This window comes from Aristolochia californica, unplaced genomic scaffold (assembly GCF_029961685.1).
Source record: "Aristolochia californica isolate CCGP_79_NKW_82.1479 unplaced genomic scaffold, dmAriCali1.0.hap1 SCAF_6, whole genome shotgun sequence".
NCBI lineage: Eukaryota > Viridiplantae > Streptophyta > Magnoliopsida > Piperales > Aristolochiaceae > Aristolochia > Aristolochia californica.
The window spans coordinates 39,234,607-39,253,338 of NW_027182257.1; the positions used below are offsets into that span (position 1 = coordinate 39,234,607).

Below are 18,732 nucleotides of genomic sequence, written 5' to 3' on the forward strand. Positions count from 1 at the left end.
CTAGATATGCCTAGTTAGAGCTAGATTCTAGCAACAATCTCTTGGGAAAATTGTCTTGTGTAAAACTTGTGTAAAGAGCTACACATGGCCAAAAAAGAGTCAAAATCTCTTTTGTAATTTTCCATCTATGAGAGCTTAATAGTGGAATTTTCCCAAACATGGGTTCTTAGGTGGTAACTACCATTAGGGGAATATCGATAACAAAAAATTTATTTGTCCTTGTGGTGTGTGCATATTGTTATTTAAGTTGAATTGCTTTCATGCATGATATTTTAATTACATGCTCAAGTTATTTTAAATTTGAAAATCTCACTTTAGCAACCTGGGCCAACAAGGTTATCTTCAAGTTGTGTGTTTTTTTGGGTAGCCTTAACATCCTCTTCTATTCCTAATACCTATCAAGAAGCCCTCAACGATCCAAGGTGGATAGCTGCCATGGATGAAGAGATGTCAGCCATATACAATACTCATACATGGGACTTATCATCTCTATAACCAACAAAAAAGTCAGTGGGTTGTAAATGAGTTTTTACAATCAATTATAATCTAAATGGCACAATGGCTTTGTACAATACAAGTTTAGTGGCCAAAGGATATACCCAATCTTATGGCATTGACTACGATGAGACGTTTTCTCCTGTGGCTAAACTTAATTCAGTACAAGTACTTATCTCTTTGGCTACAAGTTTTCTGTAGTTGATTTATCAATTAGATGTAAAAAATGTCTTTCTTGATGATGACTTATCTGAAGAAGTTTACATGATTCAAGCACCTGGCTATGTGGTTGAGGGGGAGAAGGTATACTAGTAAAAAAAGACTTTGGACTATTAAATACTAAATATTACTGGTAGTGACACTACAAGAATCCAACAAGTCAAGAAAGACTTCAATAGTAAGTTTTAGACGAAAGACCTTGGACTATTAAATACTAAATATTAATGGTAGTGACACTATGAGAATCCAACAAGTCAAGAAAGACTTGAATAGTAAGTTTTAGATGAAAGACCTTGAACTTCTAAATATTTTTTGTGTACAGAAGTCCTTCAGTCTCACTATGGCATAATTTTATCCCATAGGAAGTAAGTATTTGATCTTCTACAAGAAACAAGAATACTTGGGTGTAAGCTCGTGGATATGCATATGGAGCCAAACGTAAAATTATGTGTTGAATCTAGGGACAATATTGATGTTTGCTGGTTCTGAAGATTAGTTTGAAGACATATATATATATATTATAATCACTAGACCAAACCTATTTTATGTTATTAGTCTTATCAGGTAGTTTATGCATCAACCTTCATCGGCTCATTGGTTGGCATTAGAAATAATTCTTCAATACTTTAAAAAAAATCGGATCAAGGCCTAATATATAAGTGTCCTGGGAATACTAATATTGAAGATTTTGTAGATGCAGATTGGGTTGGGTCACCGGGAGTAAAGTCTACTTCAAGATTTTTTAGATGACCAAAAATCCACTTCAGGTTATGGCAGTACAATAGGATGAAACTTGGTCACCTAGAGGAATAAAAAACAAAATATAGTGGCTAAGTCTAGTGCTGAAGTAGAATACAAGGCCATAACACATGTTGTAAGTAAGCTATTATGGCTTAAATCTCTAATAAATGGACTTGGTTTTACAGTAACCAAGCCCATACAACTACATTGTGATAATCAGGTGATTATTCATATTGCAACCAATCCAATCTTCTAAGAAAAGAGAAAACATATCGGAATTGATTGCCATTTTGTTTGAGAAAAGTTACAAGTTGGTGTTATCTCTATGTAGTTTATTCCCTCCCAAAATCAACTAGATGATATCTTCACAAGGCCATAACAACTACTATCTTCCACTTGCTCACAACTTTGAATATTTGATATTTTTGCACCAGCTTGAGGGAGAGTGTTAAAAAGAATGGCATATCTTCTTATTAAGGGTTGAGTGGCACATCTTGTAATCAAGGGGTTGAGTAGCACACCTTATAATTACTAAAATTTTCTTATTCTTTTTATCTTTATCATGTACTAGGGTTTTTCACTCAAGTCTATAAATAAAGACTTACAGGGGACGATCTCATCACTTGAGCCATTCTCATTCTCCTAAACTCTTCTTTCTTATCCCACTCTGTTAAGAAATAGTCTCACATGGATTAGTGAATACAAAGATCTTGAGATTATTAGTTGGGAAAGAGACTTCCTAAGTTGGCTAGTCATTTTGGAATGGGGTATCAGAGCAGGTACTAATCTGTGGGCCTCCACCCAAATTATCCACTAGTAGAGCCACAAAAGAGGTCATACAAGTGAGAGAAAGTGTTAAGGAATAGTCCCACACGGATTAGAAAATACAAAGATCTTGAGCTTATTAGTTAGGAAAAAAACTTCTTAAGTTGGCTAGTCATTTTGGGACAGGCCTTAGACCCAACATCACACACTCATGTTCCTCTCCTTTTACCTCCTGATACTATTTTTCTCTCATTTTCTTCCTCCTAACTCCAAACTTTTCAAGTATGAATCTTTAGAATCTAACAAGTAACACATCTAAAAATAATAATAGTTACTTGCTTGCTAAATGGTTTCATATAGTACATTTCTTAGGATGAGTTCAATGAGTAGATGATCTATTTATCTTTTAATGATATTTTATTGGCTTCTTATTTTTAGAATATCTACTGGTTTTACATTTGTTTAGGTGATTTTTTAATATCATATTGTCTTTTTTTACTATCTTAGTTTATTTGCACACTGAGCCACATGTAAATAGACAAATAAATCAATAAAAGAATGCTGACCTAACATGGAAATCTTTAAACATCTCCGAACTGTGATATTTAATTGGACACCATGTTTGTTAAAATATATGATAGCAGGCACACATGCCTTCCTTAGTATCTGCTATTAAGATCAAATTAATCACAAGAGAATGACCCACGTCAATCCAAACTCATTTATGTGGTCAAATTATCCGTTTTTACTCATGGGTTTGTCATTAAAGATATTAATGAGTTCGTTCTCCCATCCACTATCTGGAACAGATATCTCACTTCTGCTACTGTACAAACAGATCGGTTTTTCTGCTTTCTTTGGACGCAGCTTCATGAACTAGATAATAGAACATGGACGGACCCATGTTGGTTTGGTTGATTTCTCTTCAACAATAATTCAAGAAAAAGAAAGATGGAAAAGACTGATTGGAATATCTATCTGTTTATTAATTACCAACTGTCCCATAGTTCTCCATTATCTTGCAAGAAATCTATACAGAAGACCCACCCAGTAACTCACCATCTTTCCTCGAAATATCTGGAGTGCCTTCTTTAAATTTAACTTTTTAAGTTTTAATGTCAATTGAAGAGCCTTGAACAGGCTTCTTGCACGTCGTCGCGGTTCACCGGTTGCTTCTGAAGCCCCACTCCCACCTGCAAATAATCAGCAGTAATTGAACCAGAGCTCCCCCCGGAATGGATTACGATTCCTTGACAACTTAACGAGCTTTAAAGGAGGAACTCACCTAAAAGTTTTGCAGTTTCGTGTCATAATCTTACTTTACAAGTGCAAAATAATCTTCTACGACCACAGGTTTAGCAAGAGAAATCTGGAACCACTCCTTCCTGGTTTATAAATTCGGGGACGACGACGTGTGCCGTTTATCACACTGATGTACAGGAAATGTCGTCTCACATCAATGCCTGATGTATAAAGAAGCTTTTTGAAGTAGGTATTGCCACTGTTTGTCATGAACTGATGGCCATTCTCCTTCGACGTGTGGCCGACGAAGGATACGCAACCATTAGGATTCATTTTCATGACAATAGGATTGCAGAGAAAAGGATAGAGTTGGGCTTGAAAATAAAATTAGATTACGACACTGCCGTTTATGTCGGTGAGTAAACCAAATTGAAGAGAACTCCAGAGGATAAGATTTAAGGCATTCGCTTGGAACAAGATTTCCGGTCTCCACGCCAACCATGTGCTCCATTCCCAATTGTGTTTCGTAATAACGTAAACGAAGGTGAGAATTGAAGAAGAAAAAATTAAATATTCTCATGAAACATAGCAACACGCAACAATCTGAAAGCAAGGTTGTAAAATTCACAGGTGAAGTGAATTTTAGCTGGCTATATCATACGAAAGAGGGACCTGGTCACTTGGTTCCAAAGACTGGTTCGGAGGAGGTTAACTGGTTCCCCCAGAAACTGTTACCTCTCTCCTCCCCCATGGGGAAGGAGCTCTTACCTTCTATACCGTTATTGATAGTGGAGAGAGAAGGGTTCCTTGCCTTCTGAAGCTGAAATAGAGGAGATCTTATGCAGCCCCCACCTTTGTTTCCCTCTTTCAGTACAACTATGACCCAATTGATATTTATTTAGGTCAACTCAAGTTACCCCCACATTTGTTTCCCTTTTTGAGTACAACTATTGACCCAATTGATATTGATTTAGGTTGGCTCAAGTTCCTAATTTTAATGGTAATCTTCAACTGGTGAATTAATGTTGTAAATCAAGCATTTAGGAAAAAAAAATCCAAATTATTTTCAAAATACGCTCACACGAGGCCTATGAGAAAGAACCGATTAATCAACACAAGATACATTAAGTAAAGGAAAAAAGTGTCATCTTAAATAAACACCTACAAAGAATGGAGCATGAAGGAGATTCAGTGTCTAAATATCTTAGATGTTATCAAGATTGCCATATAAGAGGATAGTCTGCCAATTTCCAAATCTTGGGTAAAAGTGTAATTGGAGCATTCGGGCATCAAAGTTTTTCTAAACTATATTTAAAAATATCATACAATAGTTTTAGAAATAATTAATCCCTAGAACTTTGGCATCCCATGATTAAAACATTTGAAAATTCTATAAAAAGTATAACTGATCATTGTTTTAAACGCGTGATTAATCATAGAGAAAGCATCAAACCTTCTATCACAATCAATAAAAGAAAATAGACTTCCCCTAATAAAATTTTTGTTGGCGGAACCTCTTCTAGCGAAAAAATCATGCTAAGATATGAAATATGGGTGCTATATATGTCAATGAAACTTAGAATTTGTTGAAACCAACTATAGAGAAAAAAAAATTAAAACATTGTACCAATGAATTTTAATAATCATAATTTGAAATAATGATATGTTAAAAAAGTTAAAATAAATGGTAAAATTATTGTTGAAGAGCATATATTGAAGAGTCTTACATGACTCTCATAGTAAGAAGTCTCATAGAGCCAAAATTAATATGGTAGAGTCTTAGAAGAGTCTCATAGAAGGAGGTCTCACAAAAGAGTCTCAGATTAAATATGTCTTAGTTATATTAGTCTTCTATTTATGTTTAATTGTACAATTGTTCTATGACTTATCTTATGGTGTTTAACTTTTGGATGTAATTGGGACAAGGGTAATTTAATTATATTTGGATTCTACTTGTTTCCTCTATTATAAATAGACACTCATTGTACTCAAATTACAACAAATTAGTGAAGTATTTCTCTTTTTTAGAAATTCAACAATGTATCGGAGTGGATTCTGTAAGTTGACTCGGTCAACCAATAGAGATAATGTGATCCTTCTCTGATCTATCATCTCAAGTAGTTTAGGTTCATATTATCTTTTTTCTTTCTTTTTTGTTGTAGTATTGGTTATTTTCTTCACATTTTCACCTCCATACTAAAAATTTTGTTGGAAGGTGGGCCCAACCCCACAAGACCAAGGAAGGCTCACACATCCAAGTGTGTAGAACATGGGCTTAAACCCATAGACCAAGGAGAAAGCCCACAAACACACATAGAGGTGGCATGATGGTAAATAAAAAGTTATCTCATAAAGATGGTACTGATGTAATTAGTTTATGATTTATATCCTGTATTCATTCTTACTAGGGTGAAGGGTATTATTATAATATTAGTATTTTTGATATCTATAAATACGGGGGAGGGTTTGGATAAGTCCATTACCCTAATCTTCCTCCTCTTTTCTCCAAATTCGTTACTCTTCCTCTTCTCCTTCTAAAACCTTCTCTCCACAACTCTTCTTCTTTTTCTCACCCCTTAATCATCTTCTATTGTGATTATACATCATGGAATCCAAAGTTTCAACATGGTATCAGAGCAAACAATGGTCTGTGATGTAAGAGGAGAAGAAGATGGAGAAGAAAGGGAGGAAGTAGCAGAAGAAGAAAAAAAAGGAGTTTCTCATTTCTCTTAAGTCTTATTTCTCAATTTCTATATTTTATTTACTGTTTCACTCTCTTGCCATATTTTTCATATAGAAAATTATATACCATTGGAAATATATTTGAGTTTAGTTTCCAACAAAATAAGAATCGTTGAAATCATATTTTTTTATTAATAGAAATCGACATCTGAATTAGCAAAGGTAAAGTAGCAGAAAAGTTTCATGCAATAGCAGAAAGCTTCAAATTTTGAGTTGTTTTATGCAATCAAGACCGAGACTTTATATGGATATTTATATATCAAAAGAAATATTTGTAAGTCTATTTTCTTATCTATTCAACCAATTCTCATTCTGATTTTTTATAAGGAAATATCAATCTTATAAGAGTCAATGGTCATGTTGGCCAAAGAAAAAAGAGTACTCAGTTCGGCCAGATTACTAAGTCTGAAATCTAATCAGATTATTTATCTCAAAAGAAGTATATTTTATGAAGAAAATTTATACTTGGTTGAAAGGTATTTTAGTCTAGTTTCATAAAGAGAAAATTTCATGTCAATCTTATCTATATTTGCAAAGATATTCGTATTGAAAGAATCAAATGTCATGATGATATACTGTTGCATGCGAAGATTCGGATTTAAGCTGATTTTTTTACTTAAATTTTTTATTTATTGTTATTGATAAACAATATCATGAAAGTATCTCATGATCTACCTGAGGAAAGTTTATGTTTGTTAACCAACAATATTTGAAAATAATCTTTAGAAGATCATCTTATTTTCAGAAACTTTCCTTGATTTATTTGTCAAAGATTGTCTTGCCTAAAGATTTCAAGAAAAACAAAGGCAAGAAAATGTGTCTTCTTTGATTGCTAAGTTGGCACTAATTGAAGGAGGAAATTACCTTATTTAGTATATTTTTCCAACAACAAATTTTGTGATATTTTGTTGGTATTTTGAAAGAATACAAAGAATTTGATTTGGTATCCTTACCTAAAAATTAAGGCAAGAAAAGATTGAAATATTTGGCTTGGCTTTAGTTAATTTGTTTGCAATATTTGAGCTAGTGAAGTTGTTGATACTAGCCTTCTTTTACTTGATCATACAAGAGGTGGATTAGCACATAAGCTTGCAAAATATTTGTTGACTTTAAGCTGGGATCATTGACATTATCTTCCAATTTGAGGGGGAAAATAGAAGGAGAAGTGTGAAGGATGAGCACATTGGAGATTGTTTGATTTATTGATTATCAAACAACACTTGGTTTAACTTATTATGGGAAGTCTATTACTCAGCTTGACTCACTCACTCACTATCAAAGCGCTTGATTATTACCCTGGATTATTACCTTCGATTATCCTCAACTTATTTCTTGGTGTATACCTTCCTTATTCAAGGATGGGCTTGCTGCAGATTATTTTATGTCTTTATTGATTTTTAATGACTTTTACTACTTACTAGTTATCCGCTGCTATATAACTGCCTATTTGGTCAGTGTTATTAAGTCATTGCCTCATTACTACTACTGTTATTATGTCTCTTTAACTGAGACATTATTATTGAAGGACTCATTGGTTGTTGACTGTTGTCAGCATTGGCTATTCTAATGAAGAAGGAAGCATATGATGGCCTCAGAATATTATCTTTTGGTGACTACTCTTTACCCCCTCCCCCATCTTAGTTGGCATTTTTACTCCTTCCATTTAAGAGTTGGTGTCCTGTGTTGGGACACCGTGATGGAGAAGTTTATTACTACACTTCTAAGCAATGCCTATAGACCCACTACCTACAAAGGATAGGAGTGTGTCCAACATCCAGCTTGAGTCAAGTCTATTATTCACCCAAGAGGTGTTTTTTCTTAGCTACCCTAAAAAAGTGGGTAGACTTAGTGCCCCATAGTAGGGCTACTTTTTTGCCTGTGAATTTGAACGAAAAGTATTTTTTACTATGACCATTTGACTGGAGTGTAGAGCCATGTCTTACGGCTAGGAGTGATTTTACTCTCTTTTATATTATGCCAGTTGGGTCTCTTGGAAAAGAACAAAGAGACCATCAGCTTGAGGGGAGTGTTGGAAGATATGGTGGACTGCCATTTTATACGAAAAGATCATATACATCATTTGCAGCAAGTTGGACGTTTATGATGTTCTCTCACCCCCAATTTGAGGGGAAGTGTTGGAAGATGGGCCCAAGCCCACACGACCAAGGAAGGCCTACACATCCAAGTGTGTGAAAGATGGGCTCAAGCCCACAAACCAAAGAGAAGGCCCACAGGCCCACATAATGGTGGAATGATGGTAAATAAAGAGTCATCTCATAAAGATAGCACTAATGTAATTAGTTTATGATTTATGTCTCTTATTCACTCTTACTAGGCTGAAAGGTATTCTTGTAATATTAGTACTTTTGAATTATATAAATACAACTTAAGGGGAAAGGTTTGGACAACTTCATTACCCTAATTTTCATCCTCTTTTTAGTAAATAGTGATTGCTAGGACAAGTGCTTAAGGTGGATATCAAATCATGTCTCACATTATTTGTAAGACGATGTGGATAAGATCTATCCTTATGGAGTTCGTTTTTCCAATGTCCCAAGTTATGTTTATTGCATGTGATAAGCAAGCGGCAATTTACATAGCAAGCAATCAAGTCTACCACGAAGAGCCAAACATATGGAAGTGGAATGCCACTTTATTTAAGATGCACACTTCCTAAACATCAGTTTAACATCTATGCTCCAACTTGAGAAAGAGTGCAAGAAGAATTAGAATTTAGCTTTGTAGTTAGACTTGACTTGGCTTGGCTTAGCTTGGTTTGGATGTGCTTGCCTCTTAGGTTAATTTTTATTTTATTTTCTTTGGTGTTTCCTCCTTAAGGGAGTGCTGTAGAGACTTTTGACATAGAATTTTCTGTCCACAATATCTTTCTTAAAAATGTTAGCTTTCTATGATTGAAACATGCTGGCCGAAGTGAGAAGAAGTGAGAAATACAATCATCCATGATTCAATCTGGCATCGATAGGTCTCAAAATATTGTAAGTCGCCTACTTTTGTACTCTGACAACTCAAAATGAAGATTTTAAGTTATTTTTCATTCTTTGATGTATGTTTTGATCAATTTTCACTAGAGGATAAAAGGTTTTTTGGAGGTTAAAAAATGAATTTTTTGAAGTTGGATCCTCTTCTATTTAAGCTATTTCTTGACTCAAATAAATAATCAAGTATTGCTAGGATATATTTGAGTTCACTTTTACTTTCAAATGGATTTGTGCCTTTGATCTCAACAAAAAGAAGTTGCTCTCCAATTTCTCAAGGAAGCTTAGTACCTTTTCATTCTTGTTCTGAAAACCTTGAGTTTGTACTTGGATCTTCTATGCTGAACTTGTGATTGTATATTTTCAAATCAATTGTCCAACTTCAGCATTTGCGTTTGGGGCACTAGGTTGTCATACTTGACTCTCATTTGATGTTTCCACAAAGTAGGCTAATCTCTTTGGACCTTTTACTTAAAACCATACATTTGAGATTAAATTTGAGCTGTTATTTCATTGATAGGATTATCTAGGCTGAGTATATTCATTTTGTTTCATATTATTATAATATCAGCCTATTAAAAAGGTAATATTGTGCTTCCCTTGTAAAGCAAGCATGCATTGAATTCAATAGAGAGAGACAGAGAGGGTGTGTTGTAAATCCCGTTGTGGGTGGCTAGAGTACCTAGTTGGGAGTAAACATAAAAACATGAGGTTGGGTAATAAACCACTATAAAGCCTTTGTGTGATTATGGTGTGTTGCTTTGTATCTTAGCTTGAATTCAGTGATTGCATATTTGCTCAATTGTTGCACTCGAGTGCCTTCTATAGAGAATTGAATTTAGGCATGTAGGTGGTAAGGTGAAGACTAGTTAAACTGGAAGAACCTTATAAAAAATTCTTATATACTTGTGTGAATTTTTATTCTATATACATGTATAAGTTTATGCCTTGAGAAAAAGACATTTATGCTCATCTCACTAGAAATATTCAGTGGTGCCTTATGTTATATGTGAAATTATTGCATGTCCCTTCTCCACTGAACCTAAACACTGCCACCACAAATATCCCATACTAGTCTAGCAATCTTCCATAATCTTTCATGTCTATCTTTTACTCTTACAAGTTCAACTTTTAAATGATTAAAAGAATTGCTTACTTCTCAAGGACTTAACCATTTACTTACATCACCTGGAACACATATGGATAAATGTTATTTCCTATCCAGTTGCCAAATTATCCAAATAAAGATTTTTTTAATTTCATTTTTTTTTCTATGCAAGTATAAGAAAGAACTTCTTATGTAGTGGATGGCTAAATTATCAATTATGTTTAGTTAAAAATGAAAGAAATTCCTAAATTAAATTAATAGATTTATGAGTGGCAGTGTTTTATATATTTATAGCTTTTTAAGCATTTAGTTACCCATTTATGCAACAACCTAGAAACAATCAAGTAAATAAACAATAAATAGATACAGAGAGAGAGAGAGACAGAGAGAGAGAGAGAGAAGCAAAGGTTTACATGAATTCATTGCAAAGGTTCTTAATAACAATGCATTATGTTACATTTCAGAAATGAACTTTCCAGGTGAGCAGAGGGCTTTCTCCTAAATGATGGTCATCATCTACTAACTAAATCATGGCTTTCTTAAAATGGATTTTACCTTTCTAAACTAAAAATATTTAACCACAAGAGAAATCACCATGATTTGCAGACTTGATAATTCAACAACTTTGGACTCTCAGACTAGGGAGAATCTATGACATCATGAGAGACCTAGCACACCATAACCTGAAAAAATTGGTAAAAGGGCCAGGCAATAATAAACAACAAATATATTCTTCCAAAACCTGCAGAATAAAATGAAGTCAGAATGCAAGAATGTTTGTTAACCAATTTCATTTCCACTACAAATGCTTCTTTATAGTCACCTCTTCTGCTACAAACTTGTTTCAGACGTCCAGACAATGTCCTTTAACCCTGACGCAAAGCTTTTGTAGAACTGGAATTTGTTAAATAAAACAAAAATTATATCAGCTACATTATTACTTGGATATGCTGCAGTTTCATTAAAATATACATGGAAAATGACAGATAAAATTACTTGCCTTGTGAAATTCTAATGTATCACCTCCTGTTTTACGAAGTTCAACCAAATGAAGTGTCGGGGCTACCTCAAATACCTGAATAGGGGAAAAATTTCATTCTACAAATCAAATCCACATATTATAAGAAAAGAACAGAGATAATGATCTCAACCTGCTGAGACTTATTACCTCTGTAGCTACAGACAGCTGGCCCCTTTTTCCACTCTTGTCACCTTGCAGTCTCATCTGTAAATTGAGTGAAAGCGATTATCTATAATAATCCAAAAAAGCTCAGCAGATAGTACCAAAATCTGGCTATTGAAAAAATAAAATCATCACAAAGGCAATCCAAACAACAGGTAAATATAGATCCTAGACCTTGTAGTTTTGCTTGCGCACATTGAAACCAAGAGGCTTAGCGGCTGCCTCAATTTTAGAAAGAATTTCATTTGGAGGATGTTGAGAGGTAAACTGTGTTTCCCGCTTCACAAAACCCTGCAAAACAGATCAGCAGAAGACCAAACAAAAGAAGCATTTAAGTCAACAATTTTAAGGGTCTCATGAATGATGGAGAACACATCAACACGTATCTAGTGTTACTTAGTTTATAGATACTCGATAAAGAGCACCATTAGTTGCAGTAACATACCTCCTGCTTTTCAAACAAATTTCCAAGATTGAAACCCTGTGACCTGGCAATGAGCTCAAATGCATTCATAGATTCTGGTCTCTCTTTCTTTTCTGTCACAAGATGTTCCTACAGATAATGTTAATGAAATTAAGTAGAAATTCAGAAAAGTAATGGCTCTGATCATTACAACAATCCTTGCTTAGTGAACATTGAATACAGGAAACCAAACTCAGATACATAATACCTCCAAGTCATTGAACACTGCATCAACATCATCGAGATTCACTTCTGCTCCATTCTCAAAATTTGGTGGTTTAAACCCTTTCCGAAACCACTCATTTTCCAAAATGTCAGGAACTGTTATTCTCTGAACACAAGCAGAAAGTTTACACCAGATAATCAGTATAGCATTTGAACATTCGTAATTAAAATAGACCACGGGCCAAAATCTCAATGATCAGATAAACCTGGTTAAGCCATTAATGAGATTTTAGAAGTGATGTCTGGAGTCTAGGTCATCTGTTCACACTTCCACTTGCAAATCATTACCCAGACAGCCAGAAATCATCTTACTCCAAGATTTATTAAGAAAAACCACTAAGATTGACAACTTCAAGACTATATGCCTCAGGATATTGTGCACTTACAGTAAGAGGGTTAGGATCAAGAATACGTTTGATCAGTTTTTTTGAACCAGATGAAAACCATGAAGGGCAGGTGAAATCTGCCTTCAGAATCTGCAATAAGACCAGGTAGATCAGCATAAGAATTATGGAGCAGATATTTAGCTTCTTTTTACCTGTAGCTTTGGTAACTTACTTTTTTATACAAGGCCATGATGTTAGACTCATCAAATGGCAAGTAGCCAGCCATAAGAACAAAAAGAATGACGCCACAGGACCATATATCAGCAGCCGTACCATCATAACCCTTATCATTGAGGACCTGATAGAAGTTTCTAACATAAGGAACTGACACTTGTAGGCATAAAAATTAACAAGGAGTTGCAATATGTTACTGTTCCAGCAAGTTGGATGCATTAAGAAAAATAATATACCTCAGGAGCAACATAATTTGGTGTTCCACAAGCAGTGTGAAGTAGACCATCTTCCTACAATATGAAAACCATCTGGGATGATAACCTTTCAAAAAAAAAGTAAAACAGTAGATAGAAAAAGGTTTGAAGTTGCAAGTCACATATTATAATTGGTAACAAGGTGTCTGGTTACAAATGATGAGATCAAAGAAATTCTAAAAGACCACTGCTTCAGAAATGTCAATTACGCATTCCCTGTTAAAAAAAATTAAAGAAAGTACATGTTTTTTTATTTACTTTGGGGTTATAGAGTAAGATTTTTCCCAGTACTGCAGAAACTGGAGCTGAAATAGTACTCCTGTAATGATCCTAGAATAATCATATTATATTGAAACTTTTCTATCAATCATGGTAAATAGCACAAAGTAACAGAGGATATACACAAACTAAAATTTCTTCCCAAGGAGAAACAAAAGGACAAACACTACAAGGGGTTCAACATAGAACACGCATCATATCTGTTAGAAGAGATGCACATGAAAAATACTTTTATGCTTGTACTGATTTTTTATATCAACAGAACGATCAAAATGTTTTTTTTTTTTCTGTATTACTGTGGCATCATAAGGAATTTACCCGTTTTTGTTGTGAGAATGCACTCAATCCAAAATCTGAAACTTTAAGAAATCCAAATGAATCCAACAGCAAATTTTCAGGCTGCAAAAGAAACACTTTGTGGGTGAGCAGATATTCTCAGATGTTCAATAGAACCTCTTGAACCATCAAAAAGAACAAATAAATCTCAATATTTTTATTAACCTTCAAATCTCTGTGATAAACTCCTCTGTGGTGACAGTAATCAACTGCATTGATAAGCTGTTGGAAATATCTCCGTGCTTCATCCTCTTTAAGTCTTCCATGGTTGGCCTAAATAAAACAAGCTAGTTAGATGACACGTTCTTGCAGTTTGTTAGATACTATGATGATGCACGGACCAATACAATAACTAGACCATTTAAATCCCATGACTAGGTATTGGCACACATACATTATTCACTTTATATTATCAAAACATAATATTCTTCAGCCTGCTGCTTTGACATATGATTCAACAATGACAAATTAAAGATACATAACAAACCAACAAAATCTTACTATCATGTCAAAGAGCTCTCCTCCATTGACAAATTCAAGCACGATATAAATCTTGGTCTTGCTTGCCATAACCTACAAACAGAGGGAAAATCTTAAGGCTCGGAAAGAGATGCGCTCTGAGATAAAAGAAAAGAAAAAGAAAAAAACTATATGATTAATTGAAGACACGATGGATGCTCATGGCTATATACGGGTAGAAGACACGGAAGAAGCAGAGTTGTTTCTTTAGGAAATACGCTAAAATATTAAAAATAAAATTAGCAGATTCGTATACCATACCTCATAGAGCTTGACAACGTTAGGATGTTTGATCATCTTCATTGTAGAGATTTCGTTTTTAATCTGGTAGTCAGAAGAAATAGAAACTAAACTTAAAATGCTGACAAAGTCATACATATTCCGTAAAAGGCATGACGTAACATCAATTTAGGGTGAAGAATGAAAGGATCTTATTTTTTAATAACAATGAGAGTGGGAAAGGTAAGAAGAAAAAACAGGAGCGCACGCACCTGTTCGACCATCTTGTGCCTGAGGACCTTATCTTTGTCCAAGACTTTGATGGCAACGGTCTCGTCCGTTTCAACATTCCGAGCGAACTTGACCTTCGCAAAGGTACCTTCTCCGAGCGTTTTCCCAAGCTCATACTTTCCTACGCGCGTGCACATTCTAATCCCGCTCATCTTCTTCAGCGCCTCTGACCTGCGTCGTTCCGCCGGCGGTCGCCCCAGTAAAACTCCTTTCCTCCTGTTTTCCGTTTTAGTACGGTGAAGGAGAGGAATGATAGCTGGATATAGTTAAGCTGTTTCTCCAATCAGTGGCGACACGACGATGATAACGACGACGTCATCACGATCGGATAGGTAAGGAGGGGACTCACCGTGTCCGCGCAAACTACGCGGAATTAGTTTTATATTCCACTTTTACCCTTCTTCTCTACGTATATTTTCAATTTACGCTCGGACCATGAACTGTGCACCTCTAATCATATTATTCACTCCATCATGGGTACCCTTTGACGTGCCGTAGACCTTCTTCCCGCCGCCGCCGCCGCCGCCGCCGAAGTCCTACTCGCGGTAAAATTACAAAAACGTGTCCAATAGTTTGCAGGAGCCTCCGATTGCTTGCATTATTGTGGGCCTAGAGTGGACGTACGGCTTCCTTATTGGTATGAGTGGCAGGAAAGAAAAGTCGGGTAAAGGGTGAGTACAGAGTGGAGACCACTCAAATAATTGAGGGACGGTGTCTGACCGCCTTTGAGTGCTGCGCACCATCAAACGTGGCAGACACGTAATTGTCCTTTGACTTAAATGATTCCTAATGTCGGGTTTACTTTTTTTATTATTTTTAAATAAAAAATTAGATTTTATTGAATAATATGATTTTTTAATAAAAAAACTTTTATAATATAAAATCAAGATTTTGTGTAATCAATATGGAAAGATATGGACCTATTAAATCAAGTTCAATTGGACCAAGCCTGAGTTTATGTGTAAAAAACATTGGTTGGCTCGAATTTTAGGTCCCATAGAATATATTAATAGGTTTTTTTAAGTATTAATGATATTTTAAAAAATATCTTATAACATAACTCAAAACCTTGTCGAGTGAAATATATAATATTTATACTAAAAGTCGAGTTGTTGATCCACTTCAAAAGTGACTCCACTTACACGAGCATATCCACAACAACTCGACCCTTTGACTACACAGACAAAAATAAAATTACTTAAGAAAGAAAATTCTTACTCCAAGTGAGTATAAAACTAACCTCAATCTAACTTACACTACACTAATGTTCAATACAAGCTTACAATAATTCTGAGATGTGATTTCGACTTGCTTAAACAAAGTTCGTCTAAGATACAATACAAAATTTATTGGTGAATAGTAGAGATCCTTTTCTGCAACGTTGACCAGCAGAGCCCGTCGGAACTGTCGACTAGCAGAGACCCTTCTCTGTAGCGTTGACCTGTAAAAACCCTTCTCTACAGTGTCGACCAGCAAAGCCCGTCAGAACCGTCGACCAACAGAGACCGTCGACCAGCAGAGATCCTTCTCTGCAGCATCGACCAACAAAACCGGTCGGAACTGTCGACCAGCAGAGACCCTTCTCTGCAGCGTCGACCAGCAAAGACCCTTCTCTATAGCGTTGACCAGCAGAGACCCTTCTCTGCAGCATCGACCAGCAGAGACCCTTCTCTACAGCGTCGACCAGAAACACCGGCAACGGTGTCATCCAGCAGTACTGGCAACGGTGTCATTCTTCTCGAGCCTCGCTCTCTCTGTCGAGAGCTTCTCTCTTCCGGTAAAACCCTTATCTGCTCTATCACGCACTCTTTGTTTTTTCGTTGTAGCTCACTGTTGGTCCCGATGATGAAATAAAAACAGCATAGAGGGAAAATTCATGTTTCCCTTGTGTGCAGTACATGCTATTGAATATGCCCCCCCGGACCAGACTCCACATTACTCAACAATTCTCCCACTTGGAGACTGGTAGATCCACTGCATCGCCTTCTTCCTCAAACATGATATCCTCCACCTCTGCAACTCACTGCCCCTGTCTTTATGCTAGAAGACCAACTCAAGTTACACACAACTTCAGTTTCTCAAGTGTAACACCCTTTGTCAACATATCAGCAGAGTTCTTACTTCCACAAATTTTCTCAAGTCCCAACTATCCATCATCTAACAATGATCATATAAAATGATACCTGATCTGAATGTCCTGGAATGAAGTGTTGGGTTCTTGGCAAGGAATATGGCACTCTGACTATCGCTGTAGAGAGTGCCCTTCTGATTTTTCTTGCCCAATTCCTCCAAGAAGCCCTGTAGCCAGATCATCTCCTTTGCAGCTTCTGATACTGCAATGTACTCAACTTCTGTGGTAGATAAAGAAACTGTTTTCTGTAGATTTGAACCCCATGAAACTACAGTACCACACAGAGTGTAAACAAACCCTGTTGTATGTTTTTGCTATCAATATCTCCAGTTAGATCAACATCAACATAGCCCCTCACCTCTAAGCTTTTTCCTGAGAAACACAAGCACGTATCTGAAGAGCCTTTTAAGTACCTCAGAATTCACTTCACAGCTTCCCAATGTTGTTTTCCTGGGTTACTCATGTATCTACTTACAACTCCCACTGCATAGGCAATATCCGGTCTAGTGCAAACCATAGCATACATAAGTGAACTAATAGTTGAGGCATAAGGAACCTTATTCATGTAATCTAGTTCCTCCTCTAACTTAGGTAACGGATCCTTGCTGAGTCTGAAGTGACTGCCCAAGGGTGTGCCAACTGGTTTGGCCTTATCCATATTGAACCTGTTGGGTACCTTTTTCACATACTCAGCCTGCGAGAGTCTCAACATGCCTTGACTCTGTCTCTGGCAATTCTCATACCAAGGATTTGCTTCGCAACTCTCAAATCCTTCATTGCAAAGTACTTTGACATCTGCTTCTTCAGATTATTGATCTCATCAATACTAGCCCCTGCAATAAGCATGTCATCCACATACAGCAACAAAATGATGTAAGAATTGTCAAAATACCTGACATAGCAACAGTGATCTGCCTGACATCTGATGTAACCTGCACTAGACATAAAGCTGTCAAATTTCTTGTACCACTGTCTAGGAGCTTGCTTCAGGCCATACAAACTCTTCTTCAGTCTGCAAACTGAACCTTCCTTTTCACGTACTGAAAACCCCTCAGGTTGGTGCATGTAGATTTTTTCTTCAAGGTCTCCATGAAGAAAAGTTGTTTTCACATCTAACTGCTCAAGAAATAAATCTTCAGTAGCAACCATGGACAGTACTAACCTGATGGTTGTGATCTTCACCATAGGTACCATATAAAATGATACCTGATCTGAATGTCCTGGAATGAAGTGTTGGGTTCTTGGCAAGGAATATGGCACTCTGACTATCGCTGTAGAGAGTGCCCTTCTGATTTTTCTTGCCCAATTCCTCCAAGAAGCCCTGTAGCCAGATCATCTCCTTTGCAGCTTCTGATACTGCAATGTACTCAACTTCTGTGGTAGATAAAGAAACTGTTTTCTGTAGATTTGAACCCCATGAAACTATAGTACCACGCAGAGTGTAAACAAACCCTGTTGTATGTTTTTGCTATCAATATCTCCAGTTAGATCAACATCAACATAGCCCCTCACCTCTAAGCTTTTTCCTGAGAAACACAAGCACGTATCTGAAGAGCCTTTTAAGTACCTCAGAATTCACTTCACAGCTTCCCAATGTTGTTTTCCTGGGTTACTCATGTATCTACTTACAACTCCCACTGCATAGGCAATATCCGGTCTAGTGCAAACCATAGCATACATAAGTGAACTAATAGTTGAGGCATAAGGAACCTTACTCATGTAATCTAGTTCCTCCTCTAACTTAGGTAACGGATCCTTGCTGAGTCTGAAGTGACTGCCCAAGGGTGTGCCAACTGGTTTGGCCTTATCCATATTGAACCTGTTGAGTACCTTTTTCACATACTCAGCCTGCGAGAGTCTCAACATGCCTTGACTCTGTCTCTGGCAATTCTCATACCAAGGATTTGCTTCGCAACTCTAAAATCCTTCATTGCAAAGTACTTTGACATCTGCTTCTTCAGATT

General features: G+C 36.2%; 1 protein-coding gene across 2 annotated transcripts; it reads right to left on the reverse strand.

The window, feature by feature from the left end:
• Positions 1 to 10,700: 10,700 nt before the first annotated feature.
• On the reverse strand, positions 10,701 to 14,921 carry LOC137967088 (CBL-interacting protein kinase 9). Of its 2 annotated transcripts, none has more exons than XM_068813515.1 (15): positions 14,619 to 14,921; positions 14,389 to 14,451; positions 14,110 to 14,181; positions 13,774 to 13,881; positions 13,591 to 13,671; positions 12,976 to 13,029; positions 12,738 to 12,863; positions 12,566 to 12,655; positions 12,163 to 12,285; positions 11,937 to 12,044; positions 11,666 to 11,782; positions 11,477 to 11,533; positions 11,309 to 11,383; positions 11,132 to 11,202; positions 10,701 to 10,991 (listed from the first exon to the last, which is right to left on the reverse strand). In XM_068813515.1, exons 1-14 carry the CDS (start codon positions 14,787 to 14,789, stop codon positions 11,140 to 11,142), a joined length of 1,308 nt encoding a protein of 435 aa, XP_068669616.1. In that variant the 5' UTR covers positions 14,790 to 14,921; the 3' UTR covers positions 10,701 to 10,991; positions 11,132 to 11,139. The 2 variants fall into 2 exon arrangements, with proteins under 2 accessions (XP_068669616.1, XP_068669615.1); XM_068813514.1 differs by having other exon boundaries at positions 10,701 to 11,050.
• Positions 14,922 to 18,732: the final 3,811 nt, after the last annotated feature.

Bases quoted from the DNA above. Each gene is read 5' to 3' on its own strand.
- LOC137967088 (XM_068813515.1), bottom strand. From the start codon at position 14,789: ATGAGCGGGATTAGAATGTGCACGCGCGTAGGAAAGTATGAGCTTGGG. The intron at 14,452-14,618 runs GTGCGTGCGCTC...TCTGACTACCAG, and splicing joins GGCACAAGATGGTCGAACAG to ATTAAAAACGAAATCTCTAC. The intron at 13,030-13,590 runs GTAAATTCCTTA...TTCATATTGTAG, and splicing joins CATTCTCACAACAAAAACGG to GAAGATGGTCTACTTCACAC.